At 68.2% G+C, this 19,251-nt stretch overlaps 4 protein-coding genes and 1 non-coding gene across 6 annotated transcripts; 1 reads left to right on the top strand and 4 right to left on the bottom strand.

Annotated features, from left to right (window-relative positions):
• Positions 1 to 143: 143 nt before the first annotated feature.
• On the bottom strand, positions 144 to 9,622 carry ERBB2 (erb-b2 receptor tyrosine kinase 2). Of its 2 annotated transcripts, NM_001044661.2 has the most exon segments (27): positions 173 to 1,016; positions 1,091 to 1,346; positions 1,492 to 1,662; positions 1,743 to 1,840; positions 1,914 to 2,060; positions 2,135 to 2,210; positions 2,288 to 2,443; positions 2,511 to 2,696; positions 2,770 to 2,868; positions 2,940 to 3,062; positions 3,133 to 3,271; positions 3,357 to 3,404; positions 3,481 to 3,641; positions 3,729 to 3,819; positions 3,916 to 4,048; positions 4,132 to 4,331; positions 4,426 to 4,516; positions 4,606 to 4,679; positions 4,779 to 4,905; positions 5,139 to 5,255; positions 5,347 to 5,488; positions 5,571 to 5,683; positions 6,005 to 6,073; positions 6,185 to 6,322; positions 6,773 to 6,941; positions 7,040 to 7,191; positions 9,430 to 9,622. In NM_001044661.2, coding segments are annotated over 27 exon segments (3,705 nt in total). In that variant the 5' UTR covers positions 9,515 to 9,622; the 3' UTR covers positions 173 to 672.
• MIR6547 (microRNA 6547) lies at positions 2,193 to 2,312 on the bottom strand. The gene has a single exon (NR_105412.1). It is a non-coding gene; the product is annotated as a microRNA 6547 (primary transcript).
• Positions 9,623 to 10,588: 966 nt separating the features above from the next.
• On the top strand, positions 10,589 to 13,639 carry PGAP3 (post-GPI attachment to proteins 3). The gene is given in 9 exon segments (XM_003642812.6): positions 10,589 to 10,823; positions 11,380 to 11,444; positions 11,446 to 11,478; positions 11,562 to 11,714; positions 11,822 to 11,884; positions 11,968 to 12,029; positions 12,107 to 12,243; positions 12,453 to 12,657; positions 12,951 to 13,639. Coding segments are annotated over 9 exon segments (981 nt in total). The 5' UTR covers positions 10,589 to 10,624; the 3' UTR covers positions 13,015 to 13,639.
• Positions 13,640 to 13,903: 264 nt separating this feature from the next.
• On the bottom strand, positions 13,904 to 16,116 carry PNMT (phenylethanolamine N-methyltransferase). The gene is made up of 3 exons (XM_003642811.6): positions 15,953 to 16,116; positions 15,638 to 15,845; positions 13,904 to 14,459 (listed from the first exon to the last, which is right to left on the bottom strand). Exons 1-3 carry the CDS (start codon positions 16,104 to 16,106, stop codon positions 14,024 to 14,026), a joined length of 798 nt encoding a protein of 265 aa, XP_003642859.1. The 5' UTR covers positions 16,107 to 16,116; the 3' UTR covers positions 13,904 to 14,023.
• A 1,034-nt stretch (positions 16,117 to 17,150) lies between these two features.
• On the bottom strand, positions 17,151 to 18,785 carry TCAP (titin-cap). The gene is made up of 2 exons (XM_015299545.4): positions 18,601 to 18,785; positions 17,151 to 17,729 (listed from the first exon to the last, which is right to left on the bottom strand). Exons 1-2 carry the CDS (start codon positions 18,747 to 18,749, stop codon positions 17,474 to 17,476), a joined length of 405 nt encoding a protein of 134 aa, XP_015155031.2. The 5' UTR covers positions 18,750 to 18,785; the 3' UTR covers positions 17,151 to 17,473.
• Between the last annotated feature and the right edge of the window lie 466 nt (positions 18,786 to 19,251).

Below are 19,251 nucleotides of genomic sequence, written 5' to 3'. Positions count from 1 at the left end.
GCTGGGGCAGTGAAAGCAGGATTAGGTGAGCTCCTGGCTGCCCTGTTCTTGGCTGCAGCCCAATGGGATCAGGGCTTTCCCTCAGTGCTGCGGTGACAGCAGCAGGCGGAGGAGATGGGAGCAAACCACGCAGACAAGTGGAATAGAAAAAAAAAAAAACCCATATACAATGATCAAATATACATCCAGGTGTGACACTGTCAGCTTCACAGGAATCTAGCAGGAGCCCGGGCAGCCCGGTGTCCACCTGCTCAGTGCAAGTCAGTGTGTCCGGCGCGGTTGGGCACCGGTGGGGAGGGGGCTGGGGGTACAGTGGTGGTGGAGGAGCCTTTGGGACGTCGGCAGTGTGGCACAGCTGTACGGTGATGAGTAGCAGTGTGATGGGGCTCCCAGTCCTGTGCTGGTTGGGGTGATGCTGCTTCCATCGTCCTTATTCCTCAAGGAACTATGTGGGGTTTGAGCATCCATCCGGGTGGGGCTTTTGGGCTCCTTTTGGGGGTCCTCCGTGCCCACCCCTGTGCCACTGCACTGTCCCACAGTGCCCTGGGCTCTCCTGCAGTATAGGGCACCCCATGCAGAGGGGACAGTCTCAGTCCCACATCCACCGCCGGCCTCACGCCGTCCCTCCCCAAGCTGCCTCGGTGAAAGGGGGGGTCCGTCGGTGGCCCTGCCCTACACAGCCACGTCCTCAGGCTCAGCCAGACCCAAGTACTCGGGGTTCTCAGCTGCTGGTGTGGAGCTGGGACCACCCTCAGGGCTCCCGGCTTTGGGGGGGTCCTGGTTCCAGTAGTAGGGGTTGTCGAAGGCCTGGCTGAAGGCGGTGGGGGCCGGCAGCCCCGGGGGTGCCAGGTACTCAGGGTTCTCCACGGCGCGGCCAAAGGGCCCCAGGAAGGGGTGCTTGGTGTCCTTGATGAGCCCATTCTTGCCTTGGTGGCCCTTGGGCTTGTCTGGTGGGGATGGTGGTGCACAGGGGTGCCGGGGGGGTGATGGCCGCTCCCCAGCCTGATTCACGTACTCTGCAGGGACAAGGGATGTGTCAGTGGCCAAGCAGGGTCCTTGCCCCCCTCCCCAGGGTTCCGTATTGCCCTACCTGGCATAGTGGCATGGGCACCTGGGGTGGCGAAGCCCTCAGGGTCCAGACCCTCGCTCTCATCGCCTGGCAGCGCAGTGGGGTCCTCGCTGTACCGTGTGGCTGGGGGGCTTGGCAGGGCTCCCTTGGCCCCACCATCCACCTCCAGAGCCTCTGGCACGGGGCACTCTGGGCCCTCCACCAGGCTCTGCGGTGGGAAGGGGAAGGCGGCTGATTCCTCGCCCTCTGTCGTGTCGGCTGGGGTCTCTGCTGTGCTCTGAGGAGGCAAAAGGGCACAGAGTCGAGCACGGTGCCGTGGGGCTGCACGGGGTCCACGGGGTCTCCGGGTAGCGTTAAGGACTTTGCGCCCCACAGACCCCGCAGCAGCACGCTGCCCCCAAACCCCCCCTTCCAGGCCATACCCGCGTGGAGGAGATGCGGCTGCGGTAGGCGGTGGAGGTCTCTGCGCTGAAGAAGCCCTGGTGAGGGACCAGGTACTCCTCAGCATCCACCAGGTCGTCCATGTCCTCCTCCTCCAGCAGCGCCCGGTAGAAGGTGCTGTCCATGGAGCTGGGCAGCCCAATTGTGTCGTTCTGGGGATGGAGGTGGGGGGTGAGGGGCTGTCAGTGCCCGTTGGGGCGCTGCTGAGGACAAGACCCCCGGGACCCCATACCTGGATGACCACGAAGCGCTGGGGGTCGCGGGCCATGCGGGAGAACTCGGTGACCAGCTCACGGAACTTGGGCCGGCACTCGGAGTCGATCATCCAGCCTGGGGCAGAGCCGAGCGCCGTCAGGGCGCCGGTGGGGTCCCGGCCACCGTGTCCCCACGTCCCCCCACTCACATTTCACCATGATCATGTAGACGTCGATGGTGCAGATGGGCGGCTGCGGCAGCCGCTCGCCTTTCTCCAGCAGGTCGGGGATCTCCCGCGCCGGGATCCCATCGTATGGTTTCGCCCCAAAGGTCATCAGCTCCCACACGGTGACGCCTGAGGACACGAGGACGTGGGGTAAGCGTCGGTTTGGGACCCCCCGCCCCACCGCAGCCTGCATAGGGACGCACCGTAGCTCCAGACGTCGCTCTGGTGGGTGAAGCGCCGGCGCAGGATGGACTCCAGCGCCATCCACTTGATGGGGACCTGAGTGGGTGGATGGAGGGGTGAGTGGGACCCTATGGGGACACCGCGCTCCCCGTCACCCCGTCCCCACATCCCACCTTGCCCCCGTCGGCGTGGTACTCGGTCTCGTCGATATCAAGCAGCCGTGCCAGCCCAAAGTCGGTGATTTTGACGTGGTTGGGGCTCTTGACCAGGACGTTGCGAGCAGCCAAATCACGGTGCACCAGCCGCACCTCCTCCAGGTAGCTCATCCCCTGGGCGGCAGGCGTTAAGCCCTGCACCTCCACCCCCCCAAACCCCCCCCGCAGCCCCCAGTCCTACCTTGGCGATCTGCACACACCAGTTGAGCAGGTCCTGGGAGCCGATGCGGTCCTTGTTCTCCCGCACGTAGTCCAGCAAGCAGCCGTAGGGCATCAGCTGCGTCACCAGCTGCACCGTGGAGGTCAGGCAGATGCCCAGCAGCCGCGACACGTAGGGGCTGCCCACCCCGGCCATCACGTAGGCTTCCTGCAGGCAGCACGGACAGGAGGTCAGGTTGGCACCCCCTCCCCAGCCCCGTGCCCGCCTCCGCTGCACTCACATCCAGGATCTCCTTGTTGGCTTTGGGCGAGGTGTTCTCCCGCAACACCTTGATGGCCACCGGGATCTTCACGCTCTCCCCGTCAGGGATCCAGATGCCCTACGGGGCGGTCGGTGAGTGAGGAGGACACAGATGGTGCCACCCCACTGACAGTGCCTCCCACCCCTCACCTTATAGACAGTGCCGAAAGCGCCGGAGCCCAAAACCTTCACTTTCTTCAGCTCCGTCTCCTTGAGGATGCGCATCTGCGCTTGGTTGGGGAGGGCCCCGCTGGGTGTCAGCGGCTCCACCAGCTGTGAGGGACAGGTGAGTGAGGAGGGACAACGCTCTGAGCCCCCCCCCGGGGTCATCCAGCATCCCCACCTCGGTCTCCTGCAGCAGCCGCCGCATGGTGTGCTTCCTCTCCTGCTGCCGCCGGCGCTTGACGCAGACCACGGTGATGAGCAGAAGGACGACAACCAGCAGAGCCCCCACCACTCCAGCAATGATGGACGTCACCTGGCTGCAGGATGGGAGGTGACGGGGGATGTGGGGATGGGGTCACCCCCTGACGCTCCCCCACGGGGTGGGGGTACCCGTGGTGGTACCTTGGCTTCTGGTCCACGGGGCAGCCGTCCTCATCCCGGATGGTGCACCTGATAGAACACGGGGTGGGTGAGCAACCCACAGCCCCCCCCCCCCGACACACGCCCGGCCACGGTGTGTACTCACGAGTGGGTGCAGTTGGTGGGGCAGAGCTGGCAGACCCCCTCCTCGTCCGGGTACTTCCAGATGGGCACAAAGGAGGCATCCACTTTCACCCCGCTGGGGCAGCGCCGCACGCACTGCTGCCCATCCTTGTAGTGCGCGCATGCCACGCACTGATCCGCATCCTGCGGGGTGGGGGGCACGGGGGTGGGGGGTGAGGGACCTGGCGGCAGTGCCACCCCCGTGCTGCTGTCCCGTGTCCCCGTTCTCACCGATCCAAAGCAGGTCTCGGTGCCGTTCTGTGGCTGGCACTCGGGGTGGCAGGGCAGGCAGCGCGTGCCGTTGGCGTGCTCCCGGGTGGCACTGCGGGGCGGTGGGAGTGGGATGGGGTTGGGGTTGGGGTTGATGCAGGGCAGTGTCTCACCCCCACTGCCGGGCTCAGCCCGTCCCCGTGCTCACCCATCCAGCAGGTTGCAGGAGGCCACGCACTCCTGGCCCCGCAGGAAGCGCTCACAGGAGACGCACTGTGTGGGGCCGGGCCCCCAGCAGTGCCCGTGGGCGCAGAGGTGGAAGCACACCAGGCCATCGCTCTCTGGGGGGGTCGAACACGGTGTTACCCCCATCTCACAGCCCGGCCCTGAGGACCGTGAGCGCTGGGGCTGGGGTTGTCCTCACCGCACTGCTCGGGGGCTTTGTTGTGGGTCTGGAAGAGGTGCTGGCGGGGGTGGCGGAAGATGCTGTCCCAGGGCACCTTCTGGAGGAAGCAGAGCTGGGGGTTGTGGTGGATGAGCACCATCCCGCTGCTGATCTCCTGCAGGGCGCGCAGCCCCAGCGCCCGCACCGCCAGGTCCTGCAGCGTCAGTGAGTAGGCACCACTGCCAAGACACAGCCAGGTGAGCGCCCACATCGCCCCCGTGTCACCCCCCCACGTCCCCCCCCACGTCCCACCGGGTCCCCATCCCCGCTCACTTGTGCAGCACACGGCCACGGATGACACGCAGGTTCTGGAAGACGCCCAGGTCGTCCATGCCGGGTGGCCAGGCAGCAATGTACAGGTAGCCTGGGGGGGAGTGGGGGGGGACACGATTGTAACCGCTGCTCACTTTGTGCCCTCAGCTCAGGGATGTGTCCCCATCTCCGTGCACTCACCCGTCAGCTCCTCCAGGCTCTCAAAGACCGATAGCAGTTGGGGGTCCAGGGGTGCTGTGTTGGTGCTTGGGTCCCTGTGGGAGATAGGAAGTGGGGAGGGGGGGGGGGGGAGGTTAGTGGGGCTGTGGGGGGTCCCTGATGGTTCCCACTGGGATGGGGTGTGCAGTGCTTACCCAGCGAAGGTCTCGGGCAGGAAGGCCAGGCTGCCAAAGATCTTGGTGCAGCCAGCAAAGTGCCGGATGTTGGAGGCGTTGACAGCACGGACGCCCTTGAGGAAATCCACCCCCAGCCCATAGCACACTGCGGGGGGCAGAGAGGGGTTGGCAGATTCACCAGGACCCCCCCAGAGCGCCGCCTACCTGGCAATATGCTGCAGGGCCCCCCAGGGCACAGCAGCCCCTTCGCCCCGCTGCAGTCCCCAAGGGCTCTCCAGCACCGTCCCAGTACTGCAGAGCTTCCCAGTGAACAGCAGCCCCCCGGGGTGCCCCAGAGCCCCCCCAGCTGCACAGCCAGGACCCCCCCCAGGCACTCACCCTCCGGGCAGGGCTTGCTGCACTTCTCGCACTTCTGCACATTGTTGACCGTCACCTCCTGACTGTTCTGGGGGCAGACGAGCGTGCAGGAGCCCACCTCTGTCGCAAGGTAGTTATCTGTGGGGGGGGGGGGGGGGGGGGGGGAACCAGGATGGTCAGAGCTGGGTAAGGAGGTGCTCAGACCCCTCCCCCACCCCCCAGCACTCACAGGGGCACTGGCTGACACAGCTGGCACCGAAGGTGTAACGCCCATCACGGTTGGGCACCGACTCGAAGGTGTCGGAGTTGTAGATGACGAGGGGGGGGCAGTGCAGCTCGCAAATCCCGCTCCGGTTGAAGTTCAGACAGGCCTGGGGGGGGGGTGGGAGGGGGTCCAGCCATCAGCCCCTGTGTCTGGGGGAGTCCCCTGCCCACCCCCCATCCCGTGCCCACCAGGCAGTCGGAGTGCTTGGGGCCGGTGCAGCCCGCAGCGCACTGCTCGTGGCAGCAGTCCGTCGGCTTCGTGCCCTTACAGCGCGGACACCCGTGGCAGATGCTGTTGGTCACTGGGGGGGGGGAAAAGGGGGGGCACAATGGGATGGGGACCCCTCCCCTGAAAGGATAGAGTCTGGGGAGAGGGGCAAGGAGCTGCGGAGTAGGTGGCATCCCAAAGGTGTATGGGGAAGGGATTCTGGGCATCTCTGCAGCAGGGGTTTGGGGACAAGGGGAGGTGTGCAGCAAGGTGATTGGGGGGCACAAGTGGAGGTCCCCAGGGCAGGGATGTGGGTGCTACGTGGGGTGAACGGAGCAGGGATATGGGAGTGCTCGAGGGTTTGGGGGGTTCCTATGCGGTGGGGGGGGGGGGGTCCAGGCAGCCCCATACTCACAGGTCTGGCAGTCCTGTGGGCTCTCACCCCAGCAGTGCCCCTCAGCACACAGCGCCCGGCAGTCGGGACCTGCAGGAGGATGGATGGCATCGATAGGGAGCTGGGGGGGTGGCACCCCCCAACCCACCCACCTCTCGCCCCCCCCCCCCACACCCCCTCCCCAGCCCTCGGGCTGCTCACAGGTGCGGCTGCGGGTGCTCTCCACGCGGGTCTCACTGCGCAGCTCGTTGTGCCGGTGGAAGATGTCGGCCCAGAGGATGGTCTCCTGGAAGCAGAGCTGGGGGTTCCCCTCAATGTGTACCCCCCCTTTCAGGATCTCTGCACGGGGGGAAAAGAGCTGCCATCAGCATGGGGGGGACGGCCCCATGGGGACACCGGGCCCCACACAGCGACTTGGAGTCCCCACCCAGAGACTAAAGGGGCTGCAGAAAATGTGGGGAGGGGATGTACGGGGGGTGTAGGGATAGGACAATGGGGAATGGTTTTAAGCTAAAAGAAGGGAGATTTAGGTTAGACAGCGGGAAGAAATTCATCGCTATGAGGGCACAGAGCAGCTGTGGGTGCCCCATCCCTGGCGGTGCTCAGGCCCAGGGCGGTGGGCACCGGGCTGTGGGAGGGGTCCCTGCGACATGGGGTGGGGATGGATGGGATTTGGGGCACTCCAACCCAAACCACGCGGTGATTCTGTACCCCGGCCCTACTCATGGAGCTGCAGCCTCCACGCACGGACCCCCTACCCATCTCCCCCCCCCCCCCTACGCCCCCTACCTGTGAGCTGCCGCATGCCGAGCTGCCGCAGCCCCACATTGCCCAGCACGGCCAACGCGTAGCGCTCCTGGAAGAGCTGCGTCCCACGGATGATGCGCAGCCCCTGCAGCCCCACGGCGCTCACGTGGTTCTCAGCGATCAGCACGTAGCCCTGCACCTCCTTGATGTCCTGCGGGGCGGAGGGAGGGGGCAGCACGGCGGTGAGACCCCCACGGTGCCCCCGGGACCCCCCCCTTCCCGGTGCCACGCGCTCCCGAATCCTCGCACCTGGAGGAAGGCGGTGTCGGCGCCGGGGGGCAGATAGGTGAGCTCCAGGTTGCCCTGCACCACCTGGCAGCCCTGGTAGAGGTGCCGCAGGGTCTCGTAGTGGCTCTCGGGGCTGGAAGGCTGCAGCAGCTTCATGTCGGTGCCGGTGCACACTGCGGGGATGGATGGATGGATGGATGGATGGAGGGGGGGGGGGGGTGGGAGAGGTCAGCCGAGGCCGTCCGTCCCATCGCCCCCGCGGGATCCGGCCGCAGGAAATGCTGCGGCTGCGGCTGCTGACGGTTATCTGCTCCCAAAAACTTCCGATGGGCTTCCGATGGGCTTCCTGCGCGGCCCCCGCGCGTGGGCTGGGGCCGAGGGACGCGGGACGCGCGGGGATGTGGACCCCCAACTCCCAGCGCAGCGTTATCCCCGCGTCGGCGCGCGGCCACGACCCCCACCGCGTGCCCACGTCGAGCACTGGGCGGGCCCAGGGGCTGAATGCCGCCCCGCAGCCCGCACCGAGCGCAGCCCGGGGGGCCCCGAGCGGGGCGGGGGCCGCGGAGCAGGAATGCTGTGCCCACGCCGCCGGGAGGGGGGTGTGGGGGGGCGGGGGGAGAGCGCAGACAACACGCGATTGTTGAGCGGCGACGGCCGCCCCGGATGGCCGCGTCCCACGGCCGCCTCGCTCCGTCCCCCCCGTGCGTGGCGGTGGGTCCGGGAGGGGCGGGTCGGGGTGCGGTGAGTCACGGCGGTGGGGTGCCACGGCCCGGCCGCAGCGTCCCGCCGGGAACCGCCTTTTCAGGTCGGGCGTGTTTGGGGAGCGAGCGGGGTGACGCAGGCACGGCCCAGCCCCGGCACGCCCGCGGCCCCCGGCGCCCCACAGCCACGCGGGACGCCCCCCCCCCGGCCCCAATGAGGGCTTTTGGGGCTGGGGTCCCACCGCACCCCTCGAGACCGCCGCGTGCCAAGGCGCCCCCCGTGCCTTTCCTTGAGCGGGGTCACCGTGTCGTCCCCGTTGTCCCCTCTCACCCCATGGAGTGGGGGCCGCGGTCGCCCCCAAAGCTGACCCCATGGATCACCACCCCGGAAGGGGACACCGGGGCAGGGGTTGGGTACGCTGCGCTCTGCCCTCCGTGCAGGGGGGGCCGCGCGGCGGCTGAGTGACAGCCCCCGGTGCCGGCAGCTGCCACGAGGCCATGGGACGACCCGGGCTGCAGCCGCCCCCCCCCCCCTCCCCGACCTCTGCCTGCTACGGGGCCGCCGGGACGGGGAAACGGCCCTCGAGCCTCGAGAAGGAGAATCTCTGCCCCTGGGCACGGATCTGCCCATGTGGACGGGGAGGTGGGGACTGCCAGGTGCCCCCACCCCGCAGGGAACGGCCCCGCGGTGTTATGCGGCCAAAGCTCAAGGTCTGCTCCACCTGCTGCGGGCGGGCAGGGGATGCCGACGGCGCTCCCAGGGCCCGGGGAAGGCGGTGGGGATGGATCCCAGTTCGTCCCACTGCCACCGCCCTCCCGGGGCTCGGGCTGTGCGACACCCCCTGCCCTGGGGACAGCGCTGAGTACAGCGGTGAGGACGTGCCACCACTCGGAGCTCGAGTTGCAGGGCGATGGGAGCGGCGGGGACCCACCGAGACCCCACTTTGTGCCCCGGGAACCCGACAAAGGGGTCTGCGTGGGGATGGCGGTGGGGCGATGCCCGCCCCGTCCCCGCTCCGGCCGAGGCCCCGCGGCGCTGAGTCCTGCCCCGGCTGCTCCCGTCGGGCCGGGCAGGGTGCGGCACCTCGAGAATGTGGATGGGAGCGACCGGCGGGGACGCACCCGCCCGCCCACCCGCACCGTGCGGCACCGCCGCCGCCCCGGGGCCCCTCCGCGCCCCGAAACCATCTCCGTGGGACGGGGGGGGGGGCTGTCCCGGCGGCGGGGGGGGGGCTCTCGTGGCCGCATCACCGCACCTCTTGTGATTTGCGGGACCCCTGCGAGCGGTTCCGTCCCACGCACAGCGATGGGGACGGGGCTGTCTCCGTCTCGGGGTCCCCCAAAGCCCTCCTGGGGTCACGGCACAGCGGGAGCCGCGAGCTCGCCCTCCGCGGGGGGCACCGGGGGGGCAACGAACGCTGCGGCCGCCCCCGGCCCCGCGCCTCCCGGCTCAGCCCAATCCCGCGTGGGAACGCCGAGAGGGAGGTGCTGCCCACGGCGGGGAGCCGGGGGGGGGGGGGGGGGGGAAGGGGGGCACCGCGGTGGGGGGTCACTTTCAACCGCAGAGCCCCAGCGGCCCCCCTGCCCCGCTACCCCAACCCGTCCGCTCTCCGCACAACTGCGCACCGAATCCCGGCGCTCCCCGCACAACTCCGCGCCGAGTCCCGCCGCCGCCCCCCGCGCCCCCGCTGCCCGTCGGGGCGGACCCACCTTCGGCGGCGGCGGCGGGGCAGAGCGCGGCGAGCAGCAGCGGCAGCAGCGCGGGGCAGAGCGGGCGGCCGCGGGCGGCGATCATTGTGCTCAGCGCGGGCCGCGGCCCATGGCCCCGCGCCGGCCGCTCCGGGAAAGTTTGCGGTGCGGTTCCGCCGCCTCCCGCCGCGCTCCCGGGCTCCACCTCGCGGGGACGCGCCGCGTTCCTGGGAGCTGGGATGAGGGCGCGCCGCGCGCTCCCGCCCACCCCGCGCGCTCCCGAGCACCGGAGGCACCGGGCAGCGTCGGGTCCGTCCCCCCCCCCCTCCCGTCCCGCCCCGGGCGCAGCGGCGGAGCTCCCGGCTGCTCTCGGCCACCCCGTCCGGCAGCGCCGAGTTCGGGCGTTGGGGGTCCCGATGCCCCGGGGGGCACCGCAGCCACCGGGCGGCTTTGGGCGCTCCGTCCCGGGAGCACCGCGGTCCCCCCGACGCGGGCAGCACCGACCCGGGCGTGCCGGGCACGGCGGTCCCGAGCGGTGCGGCTCCGGGCTGCTCTCCGTCACCCCATCCCGGCAGCGCCGCGCTGTGCCGTCGCGGTCGCTCCGCGCACCGGGGGTCATTATGGGGGGGCGGGGGGGGTAATGCAGCACCAGAGCCACCCTCGCAGGCTCCATCTCGGGGGTCCCGCCGACGTGGAGCGCCACAGCGGGCACTGCGGGGCACCAGGCCCGGCCGCGGCTGCTGGCACTGCCCCTCCGCGGCACCACCGGGAGGACCGGAGCCCCTGCGCCGCCCGGCGCGACCCCCGCCCCCACCCGTGGTGCCGCGGTGCAGGCCGAGGCCGTGGGGCACCTATGGGGCAGGGCCCGTCCACACAGCTGCCCCCATCGCCCAGCGCCCCACGCCAGGCCCGTGGTTCTGAGGCGGCCTCCGCCCCCCACCCCTCTGCGCTGAGACCACGGAGTCCCCGCTCCGTACGCCCCCCCCACCGGGCCGGGGCCCCTCGAGGCCTCCAACGCTCCCCAGCACCACGGGGGGAATATATCCCGTGAGCCTCTGCGGAGATGAGCCGAAGGGGGGGCATATATCCCATGATCCTCCCGCCCTGGAGGACCGCAGCCCTCCCGTGATGCCCGCGGCCAGCGGGGGCGCTATATCCCGTGGTGCTCCGCGCCGCCCCCACTTCCGGGGCGGGCCGGAAGCCGCGCCGGGCGGCGATGGCGGGCGGCGGGGCGGCGCGGGCCGCGCTGCTGCTGCTGCTGGGAGCGGCGGCGGCGCCGGGCCCGGCCCGCGGCTCTCAGGGCGACCGGGAGCCGCTGTACCGCGAGTGCCTGGGCCGCTGCGAGCGGCGGAACTGCTCGGGGGCGGCGCTGCGGTACTTCCGCGCCCGGCAGCCACTCTACATGGGCCTCACAGGTACCGCCCCGCTGCCCGCCCATTGGCTGCGGGCCTGGAGGCCACGCCCCCTTTGGGTCACGCCCACATGGCGGCCACGCCCCCGTGTCGCGCGGGCTCCTCCTCTGCACGTGGAGGCGGGGCGGAACTGGGAGCGCTGGGATATACGGGGAGCTCTGGGCTGCAATGGGTGTGGGCTGAGAGGTCACTGGGCTGTGCTGGTTCTGTACTGGGGAGCACTGGGCCGTGGTGAGAGCGGGCTGGGGGGGCCGTACTGGGAGCACTGGGGTGGACGGGGAGGCACTGGGCCATGCTGGGTCGGGCTGGAAGGCAGCTGGTCCGTTCTGGGGGAGCACTGAGCCATAGCGCAGCATGCAGGGCTGTGCTGGGGGGCACAGGGCCATAATGGGGGGCACTGAGCTCCACTGGGGACACTTAGGGCCATCCTGGAGCCTTCTCCTTGGCCGTGGCAAATGGGTGTCCTGATGCTCACCGTCCTGAGAGGGACCGGAGGGGGTGCAGGGAGGAGGGGACACACTGAGCCCCCACCCTGGGACCCTCTGCTCCCCATCCCCAGGCTGGACGTGCCACGATGACTGCAAGTATGAGTGCATGTGGCACACAGTGCGGCTCTATGTGCAGGGCGGGCCGCCGCGTGCCGCAGTTCCATGGCAAGGTGAGCTCAGGGGGTGGGGGGTGGGGGGGGGATTGGGGTTCCGTGTCCCCTCCATCCCGCTGACCCCCCCCATCCCCTCGCAGTGGCCCTTCTCGCGGTTCCTCTTTGTCCAGGAGCCAGCCTCTGCCTTCGCCTCCCTCCTCAACGGCCTGGCCAGCTTCGTGATGCTGCTGCGCTACAAAGCTGCCGTGCCCCCCACCTCCCCCATGTACCCCACCTGCGTCGCCTTTGCCTGGGTAAGTCCCCCCCACCCCAAAACCCCAGAACATGAGGGTCATGCAGGAGCCACCCCTGTGGTGACCTCATCTGTCCCCTGCCTGCACCACCACTGTGCTCTCCACAGGTCTCCGTCAATGCCTGGTTCTGGTCCACCGTCTTCCACACGCGGGACACGGCGCTGACAGAGGTGAGGGTCCCCATCCCCACCTGGTGGGGGGCGCCGGGCACATCCCCGGGCTCTGAGCCCATGGCCCCACTCCTGCCCTGCAGAAACTCGACTACTTCTGCGCCTCAGCCGTCGTCCTGCACTCCGTGTACCTGTGCTGGGTCAGGTGAGCAGCGTCCCAGCACTGGGGACAACGCTGCCCCTGGGGCTGGGGGTGTGTCACTGCCGTCCCCCTGCCCACAGGACGATGGGGCTGCGGCGGCCGGCCTTAATCGGCGTCTTCAGGGCCTTCCTCCTCCTCTTCCTCGCCTGCCACATCTCCTACCTGACGCTCGTCCGCTTTGACTACGGCTACAACATGGCTGCGAATGTGGCCATCGGTGAGAGCCGGGGCGGTGGGGTTGGGGTGGGGGCCGTGGGGGCAACGGGTCCAGGAGGAACGATGGGATGAGGGTGGGGACTGAGGGGACGCAGTGGAACCGGAGTGGAGGACGTGGGGGCGCAGTGGGATGAGGGTGAGGACTATGGGGGCACGGTGGGTGTGGGCCATCGTGCTCCCATCCCATCGCCCCCTTCTTTTCCCCCTTAGGGCTCCTCAACCTGCTGTGGTGGCTGTGGTGGTGTCTCCGGAACCGCCCCCGCCTGCCCCACGTCTGGAAGTGTGCAGTGGTGGTGCTGCTGCTGCAGGCAGGGGCTCTGCTTGAGCTCCTCGACTTCCCCCCCCTCTTCTGGGTGCTGGACGCCCACGCCCTCTGGCACATCAGCACCGTGCCCCTCAACATCCTCTTTTACAGGTGAGGGCTGTGCTTGAAATCGGGGTGCTGGGGGCCCTTTCCCTCAGTATGGGGTGCTCAGTGCCCCACGCTTGAAATTGAGCTGCTTTGGGGCCCCTCTTTTGCACTTGGAGTACTGCGTCCCCCCTCTTGAAACGGGGGTGCTCAGAGCCCCTCTCCTGCTCCTGAGTGCTGGGGGTGCTCCGGGGTCTGGCTGGGCTCCGATGGCTTTTGGGCCCCCCTCATTCCCCCCTCTCCTGACCCCGATGGACCAACCTGCGCCCCCCAGCCCGATCTCCCCTCCCTCCCTGCAGCTTCCTGGTGGATGACAGCCTCTACCTCCTGAAGGCCAACTCAGACCTCTCCAAAGCGGACTAGAGCAGCAGGGGGGGGATGAAACACTGCATGCCCCCCCAGGGCCCTGCTCCAACACGTGCCAAACAAATTCCTCTCCCCCTCCCCCCACCCCATACCCCCCAGCCGTGGACTCCCTCTTCCCCCCCGCCTTCTGAGATGTGCTTTCCTTTCTATCACTCTGTCCTGTGTGGGGGCCAGGAGCCCCTCTCTGGGAGCAGTGGGGGCAGTGGACCCCCCCTGGCTGCTGCTGCTGAGCCGATTTCTCCTGCTGTGGATCCAGGCAGCCGCGAGGTGGCAACGGCTGCTGGGGCTGCACTGCTGCGGGGGGGGGGGGACGGACGTGGGTGTCTGGGGGAGGCCGAGCACAGAGGGGGTCCCCTGGGGGGGTGTGGTGGTGCCTGTGTACGCTGGTGCCTGGGGGCCGGGGGGGTGGGATGCTGCCTTGCCCAGCCCTGCCTGCTGCTGGGTGGCTTCATGGGAAGGGGTACGGTGCAATGTGTGGGGTCAGAGCGGTGCCTTGGGGTGGGGGGGGTGACCCCTGTGCAGCCCTTGGGGAGCGCCCTGGGGCTATGCCCCCCACCCAGCAGGGTGCAGCCCCCCAGCAGGGTGTGCCCTGTGCTGTGAATAAAGCTGGAATTCAACCTGTGCTCTGTGCCCCCCGTCCTGCTCCGCACCCCACTCCTGCTCCATGGGCACTGCGTACCCAGCCCCACTGCGTTCCCCTCTCCCCACCCAACCCACCCTGCAGCCCCCACACTTTATTTCCCACCTTTCTGTCCCCGCTCTCCCCTCTTGGCACATCCTTCAAATGCCCCATGTGCCCCCTGCACCCCCCCTCCCTTCTCAAGATGCAGTGACCCCCATTTCTTTCACCCCCATTTTGCCCCCCAACCCGTGCAGCCCCCGCACCTCCCGAAGGCCGTGCCGTGCTCAGCTCAGGCTTTATTATGGGATGCGATGGGATGACAGCACTTGGGAGCGCAACGTCTGCCTTTTTGGGAGTGGGAAGCCGGGATTGGGGGGGGGGGGCTCAGCCTTCCAGTGGTTTCTGTGCATGGACAAAGAACACCCCCTGGACGTCATCCACGGCGGTGCGCAGCGCGGGGGGCATTGCGTAGGAACGGAAATCACGGATGGTGAACCCGGCATCACTCAGAGCCCCGCGGACGTCGTCCTCATCCAGCGGCACCACGGGCAGCCGTGCAGCACCCGCCAGGTAGAAGGACTCCCCCAGAGCCCCCAGCAGCAGCGCGTGGCCCCCCGGGCGCAGCATGGAGCCCACATTCAGCAGCGCTCGGCCGAAGGCTGCGCGGTCGGGGCTGACGGCCTCCAGGCAGAAGGTGGAGAGCAGAGCGTCGGCCGGAGGGCGCAGTGGGGCGCCCAGTGGGTCTGCACAGTGCACGTCGATGGGGAGGATGCGCCGCAGGCGGCCCCGCAACCGCCGCTCCTTCTCCTGCCAGGGCTCCCTGCGGGCGGCATCGGGATGGAGCAGAGGGGAGGGGGAGAGGGGGAGGGGAGATGTGGGGGGTATGTGGGGATGGGGTCCTGCAGGCAGCAATGTGGTGTCAATAGGGGTATGGGGTTGGGGTCCTGCAGGGAGCAACCTGGCAGCAATATGAGGATGGGGATGGGGTCCCACAGACTGCAACTTGGCATCAATAGGGGTATGGGGTTGGGATCCTACAGGGAGCAGCTTGGCATCAATAGGGGAATGGGGTTGGGGACCTGTGGGGAGCAACCTGGCAGCAATAGGGGGTTGGGGTCCTGCAGGGAGCAACCTGGCATCAATAGGGGTGTGGGGTTGGGGTCCTACAGGGAGCAACCTGGCATCAATAGGGGAATGGGGTTGGGGTCCTGTGGGGAGTAACGTGGCATCAATAGGGGTGTGGGGTTGGGGTCCTACAGGGAGCAACCTGGCATCAATAGGGGAATGGGGTTGGGGTCCTGTGGGGAGTAACGTGGCATCAATAGGGGTGTGGGGTTGGGGTCCTACAGGGAGCAGCTTGGCATCAATAAGGGAATGGGGTTGGGGTCCTGTGGGGAACAACCTGGCAGCAATATGGGGATAGGGATGGGGATGGGGTCCCACAGACTGCAACTTGGCATCAATAGGGGTATGGGGTTGGGGTCCTGCAGCACAGCAGCCATGGGGATGTGTGGATGGGATCCCGTAGCAATCAGCCCAACATCTGCAGGGATATAAGGACAGGATCCTACAGGGATCAACACAGTGTCTGTGGGGATGGGACCCTGGGGGATGCAGGGATGGGATCCTATAGCAATCGGCCTGGCATCAGCAGGTTATGGGGATGAGATCCTGCAGGGATCAGCGCAGCATCTGCAGGGCCGTGGAGATGGAATCCCAAAGGAATCGGTCTGGCACGAACGGAGATGTGGGGCTGGGGATCAGCACGGCAGATGTGGGGACACGGCATTGGGATCCTATGGGGGCCAGCACGGTGCTCACAGGGACCTGGGGATGGGACCCCAAAGGAATCCTGCCGGGATCAGCGCTATGGGCTGCGGGACCACGACCGCCCCCAGCCCACCAATGCAAGGGGCTGCGATGGACACGGCACGAGGCTCCGTGGGGACTTGGGGCAGCATTCCCCACCCCCCGCACCCCCCGCACCCCCTGCCCTACCCGCGCCCCTCGATCTTGCAGACGTGCTGTATGAAGGGGCTCCAATCAAAGGCTCCGGGCTCACCCCGCACCCAACGCTGCAGCTCCTCCCGGTTCACCTCCAGGAAATCGGTGGCCACCACCTCCTCAAAGTGATCGCAGGCGCTCAGCAGTTGGTAGATGGTGGGACCCGAGCCCACGTCGATGAGCGTGCGCCCACAGACCTCACCTGGGGGTTGGGGATGGGGGTGGGGGGGGGTCCCACTGTGAGTCACGGGATGGGGGCGGCCGGGCGGGATGCTCTGTGCCCCCCTCCCCGTGCCTCCGTTTCCCCACCGCTGGCGAAGGTCTCGGCCAAACATCGCAGCTTCCAGGGCACCACGCACTGCTCGGAGGAGAAGTCGGCGCGGGGGGGCACGTAGTTGTTCTGCAGGTACGCGCGGGGGTCGAAGCGTGCGTAGCCCTCCCGGATGGCATCCAGGCTGCTCATGGTGGGGGCTGCGCTGTGCCGGAGCCGCGTCCCATTTATAGCCCCGATAACCAGGAAAGGGGAGGGGGGGAAAGGAGGGGGGCACGGTGAGTTATGGCAGCGGCCGCTCGGCGCTGATTGCAGCCGTCCATCGTGGATAACCGGGTTATGTCAGCGCCCGCGGCCGGAGCCGGCCCTGCTGTGCCCACCCCCCCCCCCCCCCACCTCCCCGCATGGGGGGCTGCAGCCCGCAGGGTTGTGCCAACTCTGGGGGTGTCCCAGCACCAAAGTGGGAGCCAAAGGGGCTGCTGTGCTCTGACCCCCCTGTGGGGCATAGGGTTGGGATGGGGCTGGGAGAGATGGGGATGGAGATGGGGACAGGAATGGGAATGAGGGTTGGGAGAGGGATGGCGGTGAGATAAGGACAGCGCTGGGGTCTGTCCGGGCGCTCCCTCGTGAAGCTGTCACTGCTGAGATGAGTGTGATGGACCTCAGCCCCCGGCAGGATCCGGCCCACCAACCCCTCCAGCTCCCGGTGCGCTCATTGTGCCCACAGCCCGGGGTGTGGGGCGGTGCTGCTTGTGGGGCTGGGAAAAGGGAAGGGGTGAAGGTGGTGAGGCCCCACAGGCAGCGAGTGGGGATGGATGGGGATGGGAAGGGGATGGGCACAGGGCCTGGCGGTGGCCCAGGGACAGCAGGATCTATCCAGGAGGGAACAGCTAATCTGGGCGCTGGCACAAGGACCATCCAGAACCCTGGCATGGGCTGGTAAGGGGGGGGGGGGGCACAGTTATATAAGAGAGATCTGCCCCCCCCCCCTTACCCCCCCAACCCGCTCACTTAACCCGCATCCCACAGCATTGGGCTGTGCCTCAGTTTCCCCAATTCCCCACAGGGTCGCTGTCCCCACACCCGGGCCAGAAGAGGACAAAGGGAGGGGCACAGCCCCATAGATAGGCCAATGCTCTAGGGCTGCTCCAGGCCCGACAAGTGTGTTTGTGGGGCGGGGGGGGGGGGGGGGGGGTCTGCTGCCCCGCACTCAAACCACCACTGCTGGAGCCACAGTGCCAGGCTGCACCTTTTATTGCAATACAAAGAAATCCACATCTGTACAAAACAACACAACGCTGCTGTGTCTCCCAGCCCCCACCCCGGGGGGGGCTCAGCGCACCCCATCCTCTCTCCCTTCTCTCCGCCGGGGACACCGCATCGCGTCTGCGCCCCGTCCCCACCGGCCTCTGCCGCCCACTGCAGGGTGAGCGCCCACCCCCACGTCCCCCCGCCTTCCTCCGCCGTCTTCGGGGGCCGCGGTGAGCGGTGGGGCTCAGGACCCCCCTGCTGCCGCCCCCCAACCTCATCCCGTGCCCCGAGCCCCCCACCCACCGCCTTCAGCCCCTCTGGGCTTCGTGGGAGAGGGAACGGGAGAGGGTCCGCCGCAGCCCCGGCTTGGATCCGCGCAGGTCTGAGGGGGCGAAGAGGGGCAGCGGGAGGGTGCGGGCGTAAGGCAGGAGGTGCTGGGCCAGGGGCTGCCCCAGGACCCCGACCCGCACCACGCCCCACGGCGAGCGCTGCGTCAGCACCCGCGTCTCCCCGCGCTGCTCCAGCGACTCGCGGCGCTGCTGGTCCACCTCCCGCCGGCACCACCTGCGCACAGGGAGCTCATGGGGCGGCTGCAGGGGTCCCCGTCCCACCCTGCCCCATGGGAACACTTGGAGACCCCCATGGCTTTCCCAAACCCTCGGAGACCCCCATGGTTTCCCCAAACCCTCAGAGACCCCCATAACCCTCAGAGACCCCCATGGTTTCCCCAAACCCTCAGAGACCCCCATGATTTCCCCAAACCCTCGGAGACCCCCATGGTTTCCCCAAATCCTTGGATACCCCCATCACTTTCCCAAACCCTCAGAGACCCCCATGGTTTCCCCAAACCCTCAGAGACCCCCATGGCTTTCCCAAACCCTCAGAGACCCCCATGGTTTCCCCAAATCCTTGGATACCCCCATCACTTTCCCAAACCCTCGGAGACCCCCATGGTTTCCCCAAACCCTCGAGCGCCGTTGGAGACCCTTCTGCCCCATCCCACCTCGTGGGGACCCACTGACATCCCTGTGTTCCTCACTGATACTTCAGAACCCCCACCGTTCTCTCTTCACCTTCACGAAGACCCTTGGAACCTCCTCCCCCCAACCCAGGACCTTCACAACCATATGGGAAGCTTAGAGACCCCCACCCACAACCCGTATCACTGTGCAGACGCAGACATGAGCCCCGCAGTGCCCCACAGGGACCCCCACAGCCCCACAAGGACCCCAACGCATCCACCCATCCACCCAACCTCCTCCATCCCCACGCAGACCCCCACAGGAACCCCCAAGATCCTCCCAGTCCAACAGGGAACCCACAGCACTCCCCAAGAGCTCCCCCACGATCAGACCTCCCTCAGCCCCAATGCCCTACGGGGACCCCACAACCCCCGGGGACCCTGAGCTCCCGGACCCCCAGCAGTGCTGCTCACCCCTCCTCAGGCCGGGTGCTGAGCTCCAGGTCCAACCACTCAGCACTGAAGGACTCCCGGCGCCCCGTGTCCTCCTCCTTCACACGGCAGCCCAGGCTGGCATTGCAGAGCAGCCCCCCGCTGCGCACCACCGCGCTCGGCCCCCACATCCTCACGGCACTCCCAGCGGTGGCTTCTGCTGCCCCGCGGCCGCCCTCCCTGCTTTTATGGCCCCACTGAGGCTATTTTGGGACGTGTCACTGGCACCGAGGGGACGGGAGGGTGCCAAGGGGCAAGCAGCAGGAGGTGGCATTGAGGGACATGTGCGTCACCTCGTGTGCGCCCGCGAGGCTCAGCCCCATGTGCCCCATGACGTGTCCTCAATGGGATGTGCCCCCCCCCCCCCCGCCACCCTTCCCCTGTGAATATGATGGACCCAAGAGGTGACAAAGGTTCTGTGGGTGACCGTCACCAGCGCGGTGTCTGTGTCACCCAGTGCCACTCCACGCCAACCTCAGTGCTACCCCTGAAGGACCACCGGGGTCCCATCCTGGTGTGTCCCCCCCCCAGCTGTGCTGTGCCACGCGAGCTGGCAGTGGGGTGCTGGCCGTGAGCCCCCCCCTCCCCCCCGCTGGGCTATTTGTAGGGCCAACAGATGGGGGCTGTGGACAG

Source organism: Gallus gallus, chromosome 27 (genome assembly GCF_016699485.2).
Source record: "Gallus gallus isolate bGalGal1 chromosome 27, bGalGal1.mat.broiler.GRCg7b, whole genome shotgun sequence".
Classification (NCBI taxonomy): Eukaryota; Metazoa; Chordata; class Aves; order Galliformes; family Phasianidae; genus Gallus; species Gallus gallus.
This window is presented reverse-complemented; position numbering and strand designations above follow the sequence as displayed.

Bases quoted from the DNA above. Each gene is read 5' to 3' on its own strand.
- TCAP (XM_015299545.4), bottom strand. From the start codon at position 18,749: ATGTGGGGGCCGAGCGCGGTGGTGCGCAGCGGGGGGCTGCTCTGCAAT. The intron at 17,730-18,600 runs GTGAGCAGCACT...CCCTGTGCGCAG, and splicing joins AGCACCCGGCCTGAGGAGGG to GTGGTGCCGGCGGGAGGTGG.
- ERBB2 (XM_040653176.2), bottom strand. From the start codon at position 9,514: ATGATCGCCGCCCGCGGCCGCCCGCTCTGCCCCGCGCTGCTGCCGCTG. The intron at 4,049-4,131 runs GTGAGGACAACC...CGACCCCCCCAG, and splicing joins CAAAGCCCCCGAGCAGTGCG to AGAGCGATGGCCTGGTGTGC. The intron at 3,063-3,132 runs GTGGGGATGCTG...TGTCCCTCACAG, and splicing joins GGCTGCTGCAGGAGACCGAG to CTGGTGGAGCCGCTGACACC.
- PNMT (XM_003642811.6), bottom strand. From the start codon at position 16,106: ATGAGCAGCCTGGATGCCATCCGGGAGGGCTACGCACGCTTCGACCCC. The intron at 15,846-15,952 runs GTGGGGAAACGG...CCCAACCCCCAG, and splicing joins GGCCGAGACCTTCGCCAGCG to GTGAGGTCTGTGGGCGCACG. The intron at 14,460-15,637 runs GTAGGGCAGGGG...TGCCGCCCGCAG, and splicing joins TGCAAGATCGAGGGGCGCGG to GGAGCCCTGGCAGGAGAAGG.